This window comes from Leptodactylus fuscus, chromosome 7 (assembly GCF_031893055.1).
Source record: "Leptodactylus fuscus isolate aLepFus1 chromosome 7, aLepFus1.hap2, whole genome shotgun sequence".
In the NCBI taxonomy this organism is placed as follows: Eukaryota; Metazoa; Chordata; class Amphibia; order Anura; family Leptodactylidae; genus Leptodactylus; species Leptodactylus fuscus.
The window spans coordinates 115,394,145-115,407,502 of record NC_134271.1 but is presented as its reverse complement, the minus strand read 5'-3'; the positions used below and the strand labels follow the sequence as shown (position 1 = coordinate 115,407,502).

Sequence of the window (13,358 nt, the reverse complement as noted above, 5' to 3'; positions counted from 1 at the left end):
AGATACGGAATGATGTCTTAGAGCACCGGTATGGAGTCTCAGGGATGGAGCTGCTCTCTGGAACAGTCAAGCTGACCAATCTTCCCCCCTCCCGAATTGATTGCTATCTCACAATCTACATCTACTATACAAGCAGTGAAGTGAAGGGTACTAGCCTTAGCCTTTGATCTGTGGTACATCAACCAAGTCAGGATGAGAAGTGTCCACCTTGATAGTTTGGGTTAGCCCCCTTGCAGACGCCTGTATGACTAGTCAGTGCGCTACGAAGGTTTTTCCTATATAGTACACCGACAAATTCATTTCTATGAGCCCGTACACATGCCCATGAATAACGCTGTCAGTCCGGGACACAAAATATGGAACAGGTCCTATTCCTGTCAGACTTTGCAGCCCTGCTTCCTTGGATCCTACTCATTGAATGAAAGGGGCCGGTGCACGGCCAGTACACGGATAGTATCCGTGTCCCCCATGCACCGAACCTGCCTTTGATTCACGACAGCTGGCTTTAGTTTGAGCTTCCAGGAACCTGACACTGGGTTCAAACCTGTGCCTCAGTCTCCGTTCTCAGGTTTCCGTCTTTTGCAGAACGAAGACGGAAACCCATCAGTGTCCGGCTGTGATGCATGGCCGACTGTATCCGGTTAAAAAAACAAACAAACAAAAAAAAAACGGTTTTGCCGCGGAGAGCACAAAACGCTCACGGCCGGACACTTTCCAAACCCATTCATTTGAATGGGCTTGAAAAATGACTGCAGGTTTCCGTTATCTGCCCAGATCTGTGCAGGAAACGGAAACCAGCATAACAGAGACCCCGGGCGCAGATGTGAACGAGCCCTTACTGGAATTTTCTCAGTTACACCAAATCAGAAGCTCACTGCAAAGCTGTTCCTAGTTAACAGGTTGGAGGCCATCTTGGGCTGAGCAACACTACTAAGAGACGGCTCGTGGGCAAGCAAGGAACTATTTTTGGTAGAAAGCAATCTTTATGATATAAACTGGATGTACCTATATAGATGATATTCAAGGTTTGAGGATTTAGATATATTACTGACAACTAAGGGTGCTTAGTAAACAGATACGTTGGGCACATTGGGCTATATAGTTTTAGTCCTAGTTCACACAGGGTTCCACGTGAACACGTTCCATCGCGGCTTTCCGCTCCGGATTAGGCCTAAATGAATGGGCCTACTCCGGAGGGAGCTGTCGCAAGGCGAACGCCGCAGCTGAATCAGCCTCGGAATCCGCCTGATGAAAGGGCAGCTCGCTTCTATTTTCTGGGAATAAACCGCTAGCGGAAAAAATAACGCTAGATGGTCTACATACACCTCTATTGTGAAAGGGTGGATTCCGCATCAAAATCTGCCCCTCTTGCCCTGTGTGAACTAGCCCTTATGTTGTGAGCACTAATAAAACATTGGTAACATGGTGGACGTTTACCCCTGCTTCTATTACAGAGTTGACTGACACATATAGACAAACCTGGGCAAACCTTTGCCTAGTTCCTGCTTCTTCTTGGTCACATGTTGGATGACCTGTTCCCAATTGATATTCCTTCTCGAAGCATTCAGAATTTGCCTTAGGGTTGGTTTAAGACCTGAATCCTTGTCAGTCTCATTTCTACGATGACCACTCACATTTCTGATGCGTCGTGCACTATTGAGGTTGGGCTCGGGAAGATGGGATCCGGTTTTGCTTCGTGAACTAATATGTCTGGTTAGATCTCTCTGTAGGGAAACAGGAAGTCCCAGCTTGCTTAATTCAGGTAAAATTGTGTTGGCCGAATTTGTAGCAACTTTTTGTAGGTCGAGATCGGAAACGTTTTCCAAGCCGTCAGTATCATGACAGTCTTGACAAAGATGGGAATCTGTGTTTTCGGCATCAGGGATGTTGTGGGAAATAGACTTGTCTGTGAATAGGGCAGAACTACTAAAGAGAGGGTGTTCAGTGGTTTTCACATCTTCATCTGGGTCTTGCTTGAAATCTGTATAGCAATCGTTGGACTCTACAGCAGTAGTCATTTTTGCCTCACAACAGAACAAGTCATCATCACTCACGTCTTCTACGGTATCGTCAGAGGAAATACCAGCCTGGAGTGAACTTTTCGATACCTCATCTGTGGCTGTATTATGGCCGCTAGAGGTATCATTCACAGACTGTACGTATGGACTTTGAATTTCTTGGCTGCTGCGTAGCATCTCCTTGGCCTTGCGCAGTACCTCACTAAGAGTTTCGATGGGTTCTTTCTTGCCGCCATCTTGGGTCTCTTGATTCGTTTTTGTACTTTTTGACGCGCTTCTCAATTTGGATATATAAGAATTTGTCCTAACCGTTTCTAAATTAAGGGCACTTAATCGATTTTGCCTTTCCCCGAAGGAAGTGGAAGAATTCAGTTTGACTCCTTTCAAAGGGTTTTTCTGATCTCTTTTTAGGGTTGAAGCTTTGACTTCAGATATGCTACGCAGCGGAGATTTTAGTGAAGGCATGCGAAGGCTCTTGAATTCACTGTGGTCAGTTTTCTTCCTTTCTGACTGTTCAGGACAGAGATCAGGCACATTTTTGGCTCCGGATATTTGGTCTGCCTTTGGATCCCCAGACTTGCTCTCTTTGGTCTCCTCCGATTCATCAGCTAGGTCCTTGTCCACAGATTGTAACGTTAATGGTTGAGTCTCTAAGACTTTTTGCGATGGATAAGGAGACCATCGATGAGGTTTTTCTCTTAGAGGGCTACTGCTCTTCTCAGAGCAAAGTGTAGATTTTGTTTTTGGTAATAAGTCGAAATTTTCAGACATTTTAAACCCCAAGAAGTTGTCTTCTATGTGTTCATCACTGGTGAAGTCTACCGTCGTTTCTGAAGTTTTCACATTACGATATTCTACGCAGTCCTTTTTTGAAGTTTTCACTTTAGAAGGGGATGAACTATCTGGATTTTTTGAAGGTTTTATATTAAAATTTGGAAAGGGTGTGCTGTTGCTGGTTTTATTCTCAACCTTTTTCCATTTAAATCTTTCTTTACAGAAAGAGCTGGTGGAACAATTTTTGGAATTCCACCTTGGATCGTTTTCCTGAGCAGCGTCACAGTGTCTTGGTGGTCGGTTTCTTCCTTGAGGAAATGTGTCAATATTGCCACCAAAGTTCCACTGGTTACCGTTGTATGAATTAGACTGCCAGTTTCCACCACAGTTTCTAGGGTGCTGGTTGGAAAAATTTCCATTTCCCTCTTGGAGCCAATGAAAATTTCTACTTGTGCTTCTTTGGTGCCAGTTGGTTGCCCCCCCTGCATTTGAGTGCCAAGAGCCTCCAACGTTAACATGGATTAAATGTCGATTTGAAGGACTGTTTATATGCCAACCAGCTCTTCCCCTTTGATTACTGAGGTGTCTGCTAGTACTGTGGTTTAACGCAGGATGTAGAAAACCCTGTCGTGAATTACTGAGGCAGTCATTTTGCCACTGCCAGTTCCTATCTGATGGATCTCGGAGCCACTCTTGTTGGCCTGTCTCTTGATATGGAAGCCGATCATCTCTCCTCCTTTGATACTTATCGGCTTCTTGTCCTTTGGAGGAGTTGCGGGACTCCTCTTGCCTAATTAAAAAAATAAATAAGTATAATATAATATATAATTAAAGGGGATCTATCATTGGGAAAAGTCATTTTTGACTCTAAGGGTGCATTCACACTACGTAAACGGCAGCTTATTCTGAACGTAAAACACGTTCAGAATAAGCGGCGTATAAAGCAGTTCCCATTCATTTCTATGGGAGCCGGCATACGAGCGCTCCCCATAGAAATGAATGGGCTGCTTTTTTCACTACAAGCAGTCCCATTGAAGTGAATGCAGCCCATTCATTTCTATGGGGAGCGCTCGTATGCCGGCTCCCATAGAAATGAATGGGAACTGCTTTATACGGCGCTGATTCTGAACGTGTTTTACGTTCAGAATAAGCTGCCGTTTACGTAGTGTGAATGCACCCTAAGGGGGTAAGCAGTATAGCCTTCAGCAGGAATTACTAATTGCCAGGACATCTGGTCAATCGCAACATTTGTGCTATACTGGGAAACAGCACATTCACAGTGATCAGTGTAACTTCACTCTACAGCTAAGACTGGCTTCACAAAACTGCATATAGGCTGGAAACTGCTGCGGAAATGAACCGAACTCAACTGTGGTCAGACCGATAAATGCAGGTGAAACATGGAAGCATGAAGCCCAGTCTGAATAAACAACCTCCTAATAATTTTGCTTCCTTGAATAATGCAGTCACCACATTATGAAATGCAGTCCTATGTAAAATTAAGAATCTCCATACACATGCTGGGTCCAATAGGGGTCAGACATTTCTGTTAAAATAAAAAGTTGGTCAAGGTTAGATCTCATCAATTCAGTGGATACCAGTGTATAAATGAAGAGCTTACAGTGGTGTACTCTGAGCCTGGACAGCAGTCATAGACTCGGTGACTACAGCACATGTGACATCTGAGGTCAAGCAAGGTTACTCCGTGTCACACAGCTCTGCTGGGCTCAACAACTAGCAAAATGCTCTTGAACGTTATATACACAAAAATATATTTCTTTTTCTATTTTGGTGCTGCACCATTCAAAAATGTATTAGGTTAAAGAGAACTTGTTAGTTTGACTTTGGTCCCCAAACCACCCAAAGGTGCTCATAGACCTAGGGCTTAGTGTCCCAAATTGCCTTGTTCTATGCCCCCATTAAAAAAAACAAACAAAAAAAAACCAAAAAAACTTAACCTTTAGGCTGAGCCCCCACGTTGCGGAGAAGCAGCTTTTTTTTTGCAGATTTTGCTGCGGGTTTTTGAGCCAAAGCCAGCAGTGGATAGAGCAGAAGGTAGAAGTATAAGAGCATCATAGATATTTCCCATTCCTCTTGAAGCCACTTTTGCCTTTGGCGCAAAAAAAAAAAAAAAAAGCTGCTTTTCCACAACTTGGGGCCTCAATCTTATACTTGCCTAGAGAGGATACCAATGAATCTCACCAGACTCAACTCTGGTGCTCCGGGAGCCTGTGTTCTTCAATGAATCCGAAGACATACACCTCAGCTTCACTCCACAAGTTCCAGACGTAAAGGACATGCACACTGAAGCTGGGGTGTACTTCTCTGTCTACATTGAAGAACTGAGCCAGTACAAGGAGTGCAGCAGCATGATGAGTATGAAGTGTTTTTACTTTTCTTGTGAGCACTAAAGGCTTCATAACAGGGCGATACGAGACACTAAACCCCCAGCCCATAAGGACCTGTGGATGGTTTAGTGTCCCAAATCACCCTGACAGATTCCCATTAAGGTTCGCTTTCAGAAGCAGTTACGCAGACACAGCGTTCAATCTGCTATATCCGCAGCATGTTATATAGTAGGGGGATTCGAGCTGAGCAGATTAATATATAATTTTTTTTAGAAAGATTCAGTAATAATCATTGTACCCAATCCAACCTCTGGGCTTAGGAGTCCAGTAGGCGGTCCTATTCAGTGAGAGACAGAATTTGAAGGTTCATAAAGAGATAACGGTCAATCAGTGAGTAGGACCGCCCACTGGACTCCTAAGCATAGAAAGAGCATGGATTAAATGAATGAACTACAAGGTGTACTGAATCTTTTCCTACAAACTATATCTCAATCTGCTCAGCTCCTACTTAGCCGTCTACAAATCTGTCACCATGTTTAATGTGACATGTCTACCCTGAAGTTAATATAGTAATGAAAAAAGTCACTTACCGGCTTTGTTCCTTCCTCTTCTTAATCAACTGGATAAGTTCCTTGTCGAAGTATTCTTCTTCAGCCTCCTCCTTCTCTTCTTCCTTTTCCAGGGCATCCACGTTATCTTTATGTAGCTGGCTGGAGATGTGCTTGGCGTAAGTCGATAGGCCCACCACCGTCACCCTGCAGACCCGGCATTCATGGCTGCAGTCTCTGGGAAGAGAGGCAGAAGGAGGGCACTCAATTCTTCCGACAGGCATTGCTGACAAATGCGGGCTATGCTGTGTCTCCTCTAAGAGCAGGGTCTCCTTGAACAATTGCTACAGCTCTGAGAAACCCTCTGGCACAGAGAAGGTTTATTCAGCGGCTGCTTCACTGTTTTACCTTGCGTTTCCGGTTATGGAGCGAAACAAAAATGTAATATCATAGATTTTTCTCCAACAATTAAGAGGCAAAGCTTCAAAAAGAAAAAAAAAAGAAAAAAGATCTTCTTTAATTGTTGTACTGAAAATCTTGCCCCCGGAGGACACACAGCATAGAGGAAGGGAGGCTAGGCAGGGGGAGGTGGGCTTACAGAGCTAGCGTCTCCAGCTCTGAAGCCCAAGCATGGTGTCAGCTGCTGTCAGCCACTCTGGTCACACTCTTCACTTTTATTTCTAGCACTACACACATACAGGGGGGGGGGGTAGGATGGCAGCCAATCACAAGGCAGTAACTAGACCCACGACAGCTGAAAGGCAGGATGGGAATTTAGAAACTGAAGCTCTATAGCATATGAGGAGTGTGACGGCCTAGTATCCAACACACGGTCTACAACAAACACTGCATTATGTGGCACCGGGCTAATTCAGTGTGTGGGCACTAACAGCTGCCGGAGCACAAATGGCGGCTACATCTGTGCACGGATTTACATCAACATCAAGACTAAAGGTGCTCGCTCTTCTGTACATACAACAAACACATGAAGTCTGTATAGATAGCAGTAATAGGGCTGCTTTTTGCCACCCATATTACAGATGAAATTTTTTTTTTTTATCAGCAATGTTTTTTCAAAATTTCAAGGGATCCTATCATTAAAACGCTATTTTTTTGTGACTAACACGTAGGAATATCCTTAAGAAAGGCTATTCTTCTCTTACCTTTAGATGTCTTCTCCGCGCCACCGTTCGTTATATAATCCGGCTTTCTTCTGTATGCAAATGAGTTCTCTTGCAGCACAGGGGCGGTCTTCAGCACACAAACAGCACTGGGGGCGTCCCCAATGCTGCAAGAGAAATCTCTAGCGCCGCCTCCATCTTCTTCAGGAGGCCTCTTCACGCATCTCCCTCCGGCACTAGTGGTCAAACTTCTAGGCCTCGGGTAGAGCCAACTGCTGCTCATGCCTGCAAGAAAAATGGCCCCTTACACAGTAAGTAAGCAGCCATTTTCTTGTGGCCTGTGGGCATGCGCAGTTGGCTCTGCCCGAGGCCTAGAAGTTTGACCCACAGTGCCGGATGAAGACATGGAGAGGCCTCCTGAAGAAGATGGAGGTGGCGCTAGAGATGTCTCTCGCAGCATTGGGGACCGCCCCCAGTGTTGCAAGATAACTCATTTGCATACGGACGAAAACCAGGATTTCTACCGAACGGCAGAGCGGAGAAAACATCTAAAGATAGGAGAGGAGTAGCCTTTCTTAAGGCTATGCCTACGTGTTAGGGACAAAAAAAAAATTGAGTTTCATTGATAGGATCCCTTTCAGCATAATTTGAAAGTGGTGTTTTTAAATAGGCTTATCCATAAGACATGTAGAATGTCAAAAAAAATAAATAAAAGTAAATAAAAAAAAACAAAAAAAACCCACACATATTACATACCGAAACCTTGTTAAACAATGTAATTAAAAATGCTTGAAGTTAAACATAATTAAAAATATAATATATATATATATATATATATATATATATATATATATATATTTATTTATTTATATTTTATTGTGGATACAGTGACAATGCAATGTCTATGAAACAGGGATTGTGCAAGTTAAATATTTCCCTGGAGGCATAAAAAGGGTCCCATAAAGTTGAATGCGATGTAAACAAGAAGAGGTGATGGTGTGGGACCTGTCAAACAGCTGATCAGCTTGGGTCCTGTGTAGTGGACTCCCACTGATCTATTTGATATGTGACGCACATGTAACAAAGAGTGCAGTTTCAGCACCCGTAGCGCTCTCTCCGTATCCAAAACTGAGTTTATGGATATAGAAAGGGCTCCATAACTGTGTATGTATTACACATAGTGGCCCCCCACAGGTAATAGTCTAACCCCTACATAGATAATATTAATAACTGTTGGGGGCACCATTACAGTAATAGTTCCCCAATAGTGTCCCAATGTTATTAGCTCTGAGGGACACTATCATTGTAATAGTGCCCTCCCAGGTAATATTATTAACTATGGGCTGGACACTATAACTCTGCCGCCGCCACGAAGATGGGCAATAAACCTTTAAATTTGGAATTGACAGTAAAGGATTTTATCAAGAGTATTCTGGCACATAGTCTTATTCCTGGTTCAGGAAGTCCTAACTTGTCCAGGTCACTTGCGCTTTATAAAGTAATGCTCTACAACAAATGACTTGTGCCTTTATATTTGGAGAAAGTGTGTAGGAAGAGTTGAACAGTTGAGTGGATATTTGCAGGGAGTGGACTACTGCAGTAAGGCACTTTCCCGGGGGCATGTAGTACATAATGGGTGCCAGCTGTTCTACCCATGGAAGAATGTCACAGATTTCTAGCATATAGGCGCTCGCTATTTCACGCCTCTTTAGTACGAGTCACAACAGATCTGCACACTAGAATACATGAAATGGTGTTAGATCAGAAGAATGTAAACCCTAAATAAAGGAAAGCATTTTTTAAGTCCGACTTGTTCTTTGCATATTACCTGCCCCGTAAGTTCTCCAGTTCCCTGTGATGAAGCATGCTACGCATGTGTTCATCCATTTCCTGTATAAGAACAAGGACACAAGAATTTAACTATATATTTCAGATAAAAGGATTCAGTCTCAATGTGAACGTGTAGTGCGATTATTGAACAGGGTTCTCAGTCACTGCGTATAGCTCTGGTCTCTGGTCTACTTCCATACACTGATGTTTATAGGCCTGACTGAGGCCCTTTCAAAGCAGATTTAAATGATAATGTTCCTACCTTTTTGGAACTGTACACAATTTCGCACAAGATGCATTTTCGTTCCCGCACCATTGTGACTCCTTAGTGAAAACTCAAGCCATAGCTGTCAAAACAGAAAAAAAAAAAATTATAATAAAAGCAAAGAAACTGAAACGATATTTAGCCAGGAGATCCTAGCTTTCCTAAAGAGACATTAATCTTACACATACAAATAACAGTTTCAAAAAAATAAGCCCCCGTGTTTCTGTGCCCTATAGAAAACCTGGAGAGGAAAGAAGAAGAAAAAAAAAAGTTTCTTTAAGAAGACGTTTTAAGAAGACTGAATTTCCATAGGAGGAATATGCAAATCTGTCTCCAAAGATGTAAATAGGGAGACCGTGCCTCTGTTATGCCGCCCTCTATAGGAAGCACCCTGAACATCATGCCGACTTCCCAGAAGCCTTTACTGCATAATGTGAGATTTTTACCAAGTCAGTTTTTCAGCAAGGTGGTCTCTCCTTAAGGAGTGACATTATCCCCATGATCTGAATTTCCAAATTGGAGATGAAAAGTTGCCAGACAACCTTGGTGCTTTTCTGGCTACCTACAAAGATAAGGTTGTTGGTAGATCATGCCAAAAATTTAAAGAAGTTTTCAGACATCCACGCACAGGATATGCCACCATAGGGATCCGCAAGGAAACCAGAACATACATATTAGAGTCACAACCTGTAGATACTGGTGGGCTGTACAGACCATCTGATTGGTATTGGAACTCTTCCTACTCTCCCCAATAAATATGAAAGGGGGGGGGGGGGGAATCGAACATTCAGCCAACAACTCATGTTTGTCCAGCTTAGCCCAACTCTATTACATATGTAGATTTAGGCAACGAAAGGAACGAATGGAGGAGTGTCCACCCATGTGTGCAGTCCCATCCATTCACTTCAATTACAAAAGTAGCCAGATATATATGTTAAAAAAAGAAAAAAAAAGTATTATAGATTAAAGGACAAACTTGTTATCCTGTTTCACATCTGTATGGCGGACTAAAATTAGGGCTCAGATTTCTGCAACATGTCTACTATTTGCATGTTGGAGCAATATGGCTCTGTGTTACACACCTTATAACACAAGCCATAATTCAGACTTCAAGTGTATTCAAGGCCTTACATAAAAAAAAAAAAAAAAAAAAAAAGACAAACCACCACCACAAACACACAGAAACTGCTGAAGGATCTGAAATAATCAATGACAAAATTAATTTATTGAGAAACTTCCAACTTGCACTACAAATCCTAGCACGTAAGATATTAAACATCCCTTGTCTAAAATTATACGGACAGTTTCCAGCAAGTATCAGAGTAGGAATACACTATTACAGGACGGCGAGCAGCCAGCAAACCTATAAACAGTGAACTGCTTGGGAACCAGCACTATAAATACATAGGGCCCAGAGGATTGGATGTGAGAAGGAGCATCCAGGACAAAGGTCTGAGCCACCGATCATGTACCAGAGAGGCCTCGTATGCATAAAACACAAACACATTACTTGGCAAAACCTTTGCTTTACTTCTTAGCATACAGATAACGTTCATTTTAACACGTGCTAGGTACTACTGAAGTTAATAACCACATGGAGATCTTCACATATAATACATCTGCCCCAGTAATGCTCAGTTCACAATAGTGTTACTTATGTTTTTATAGAAAAAATGCAAAATGTTAAATTAAAATTGCAGAAAGAGGTTCCGTCTTTAACCCCTTGCCGCCGATGGCATTTTTTGATTTTCGTTTTTCGTTTCTGCCTCCCCTCCTTCAAAACCCCATAACTTTTTTATTTCTCCGCTCCCAGAGCCATATGAGGTCTTAATTTTTGCGGGACAAATTTTTCTTCATGATGCTACCATTAATTATTCTATATAATGTACTGGGAAGCAGGAAAAAAATTCAGAATGGGGTGGATTTGAAAAAAAAATGCATTTCTGCGACTTTCTTACGGGCTTTGGTTTTACGGCGTTCACTGTGCAGCCAAAATGACATGTCCCCTGTATTCTGTGTTTCGGTACGGTTCCAGGGATACCAAATTTATATGGTTTTATTTACATTTTGACTCCTAAAAAAAATTCCAAAACTGTGTTAAAAAATTTTTTTTCTATATATTTCGCCATATTCCGACGGCCGTAACTTTTTTATACGTAAGTGTACGGGGATGCATAGGGCGTCTTTTTTTGCGGGGCCGGGTGTACTTTTTAGTTCTACCATTTTCGGGAAATTTTATTGCTTTGATCACTTTTTATTCAAATTTTTATCAGAATCAAAACAGTGAAAAAACGGCGGTTTGGCACTTTCGACTATTTTTCCCGCTACGGCGTTTACCGAACAGGAAAAATATTTTTATAGATTTGTAGAGCGGGCGATTTCAGACGCGGGGATACCTAACATGTATATGTTTCACAGTTTTTAACTACTTTTATATCTGTTCTAGGGAAAGGGGGGTGATTTGAACTTTTAATTCTTTTTATTTTTATTTTATTTTGCATTTATTAGACCCCCTAGGGGTGTTGAACCCCAGGGGGTCTGATCACTAATGCAATGCATTACAATGCTAATGCATTGCAAAAAAGCATCCTTTCTTTTGCAGGCTGCAAAATTTTTGGTACCACTTTGTGCTATTTAAAAAAAAAAAAAAAAAAACACATGAAAATGTGGAAAACAAGACTGTTAGCTTATTATTTACCGGTAATTTATATTTTTCAGATATTTAAAAAAAAAAAAAAAAAAAAAAAAAAAAGAAAATTAAAAACATAAAAATAAACCACTATCCCAGGAAAAAAAAAAAAGACAAATTAATTGAAGAATAAGAGAAAAAAATGTTTATATCCCTTGAAACTGTATGTATGAAAAAAAAAACTAAGAAAAATGGGGCAACACGGTGGCTCAGTGGTTAGCACTGCAGCCTTGCAGCGCTGGAGTCCTGGGTTCGAATCCCGCCAGGAACAACATTTGCAAGGAGTTTGTATGTTCTCCCCATGTTTGCATGGAGTTCCTCCCATTCTACAAAGACATACTGATAGGACAGAAAAAAAAAGAAAAAAAAAAGAAAGTAGATTGTGATCCCTATATGGGGCTCACAATCTACAAGAAAAATATGTCCAGTCCTGAACCAAGGAAAATGGACCAGAACTGAAGTGGTTAAAAAGTTAAAGACTATTTAAAGGACTTTTCTTAAGAACAGAAGTTCTGGCATTTTACTAGGATACAAAGGAACTTACCGAGCACTCACTACAACAAAGTGGTTACGGGGCTAGTAAACCGATTTATTTCCCTACCATTACAGACTCAAGACCCTACACACGTACTGCTACTTGTCCCTACAACGCCGGCTGAGGTGCAGTTCATAATTTGGCATTTCCTCCCACAATCAATTCCTTCTACATGCAAGTAAGACCTTATGTCAAAGCTATTTTTTCCCATAGATCTATGCCTGTAATGTGCTAACTATATAAAGCGACAGCTGAAAGGAAAAAGGCCGTGCCACCGACTCAGAGGAGCAGTTGTTCCCAAAATCTAAAGACTTTCCCTGCTTACAAGTTTGCCTGGCAAGGAAGAGGTTCGTGACCTTGAGATAAATATGAGGAACAATTAAAATGTTGTCATCAAATAATAGAACAAAATACACCAACAGAAGAAACTTCAAGTAAAAAGGGGCTACAGAGAGCAGCTGAGATCCACGAGGGTCGGAACCACTAGGGTTGGCTTCCACAATGGATTTTAAACTAATGTCCTACATAGCGAACCGCAGAAAAAAAAAAGGCGACGGAAGTGACCACGGTGGAAACACATCACAGTGGATGGGATTTGCTAGACTGTAAAATGCTGAGGTTTTCTTTTCGCAAGCCTTAGCCCGGCAGAAGAAAGAAAAGAAAAAAAACTTGGTGTTTTCCAGTGAATCCCATCCACACAATGAGGAAACACTGCGATCTCCAAAACCGTTGCGGTTTCCCTATAGGTATAATAGAATCAGAAAGTCGATAGAGGAAACTTCTGCAGACCCTCTGTGTAAAATGCTGCAGGAAACAATACGTTGTCACCATGATTTTTTGCTGCAACCCTAGCTATATAGATATATATATATATATATATATATACACACACACACACAAACATATATACACAGACTTTTTTTAAAAATTTTTATTATCCGAGATACATATGGAATTGGATCCATTCCGGATGTCCTAATAAATAGAGATGAGCGAACAGTGTTCTATCGAACTCATGTTCGATCGGATATTAGGCTGTTCGGCATGTTCGAATCGAATCGAACACCGCGTGGTAAAGTGCGCCATTACTCGATTCCCCTCCCACCTTCCCTGGCGCCTTTTTTGCTCCAATAACAGCGCAGGGTAGGTGGGACAGGAACTACGACACCGGTGACGTTGAAAAAAGTAGGCAAAACCCATTGGCTGCCGAAAACATGTGACCTCTAATTT

The 13,358-nt window shown here is 41.9% G+C and overlaps 1 protein-coding gene across 1 annotated transcript in view; it reads right to left on the bottom strand.

Annotated features, from left to right (window-relative positions):
* ZNF106 (zinc finger protein 106) overlaps nucleotides 1-8,992 on the bottom strand; it is a 29,955-nt gene extending 20,963 nt beyond the window's left edge. Inside the window, exons 1-4 of the mRNA XM_075282864.1 lie at nucleotides 8,902-8,992; nucleotides 8,638-8,699; nucleotides 5,731-5,925; nucleotides 1,480-3,582 (exon numbers count right to left, since the gene is read on the bottom strand). Of these exons, the coding sequence (XP_075138965.1) occupies nucleotides 1,480-3,582; nucleotides 5,731-5,925; nucleotides 8,638-8,699; nucleotides 8,902-8,955 (2,414 nt within the window). The 5' untranslated portion in view covers nucleotides 8,956-8,992. The remainder of the gene's footprint in view (nucleotides 1-1,479; nucleotides 3,583-5,730; nucleotides 5,926-8,637; nucleotides 8,700-8,901) is intronic.
* Nucleotides 8,993-13,358: the final 4,366 nt, after the last annotated feature.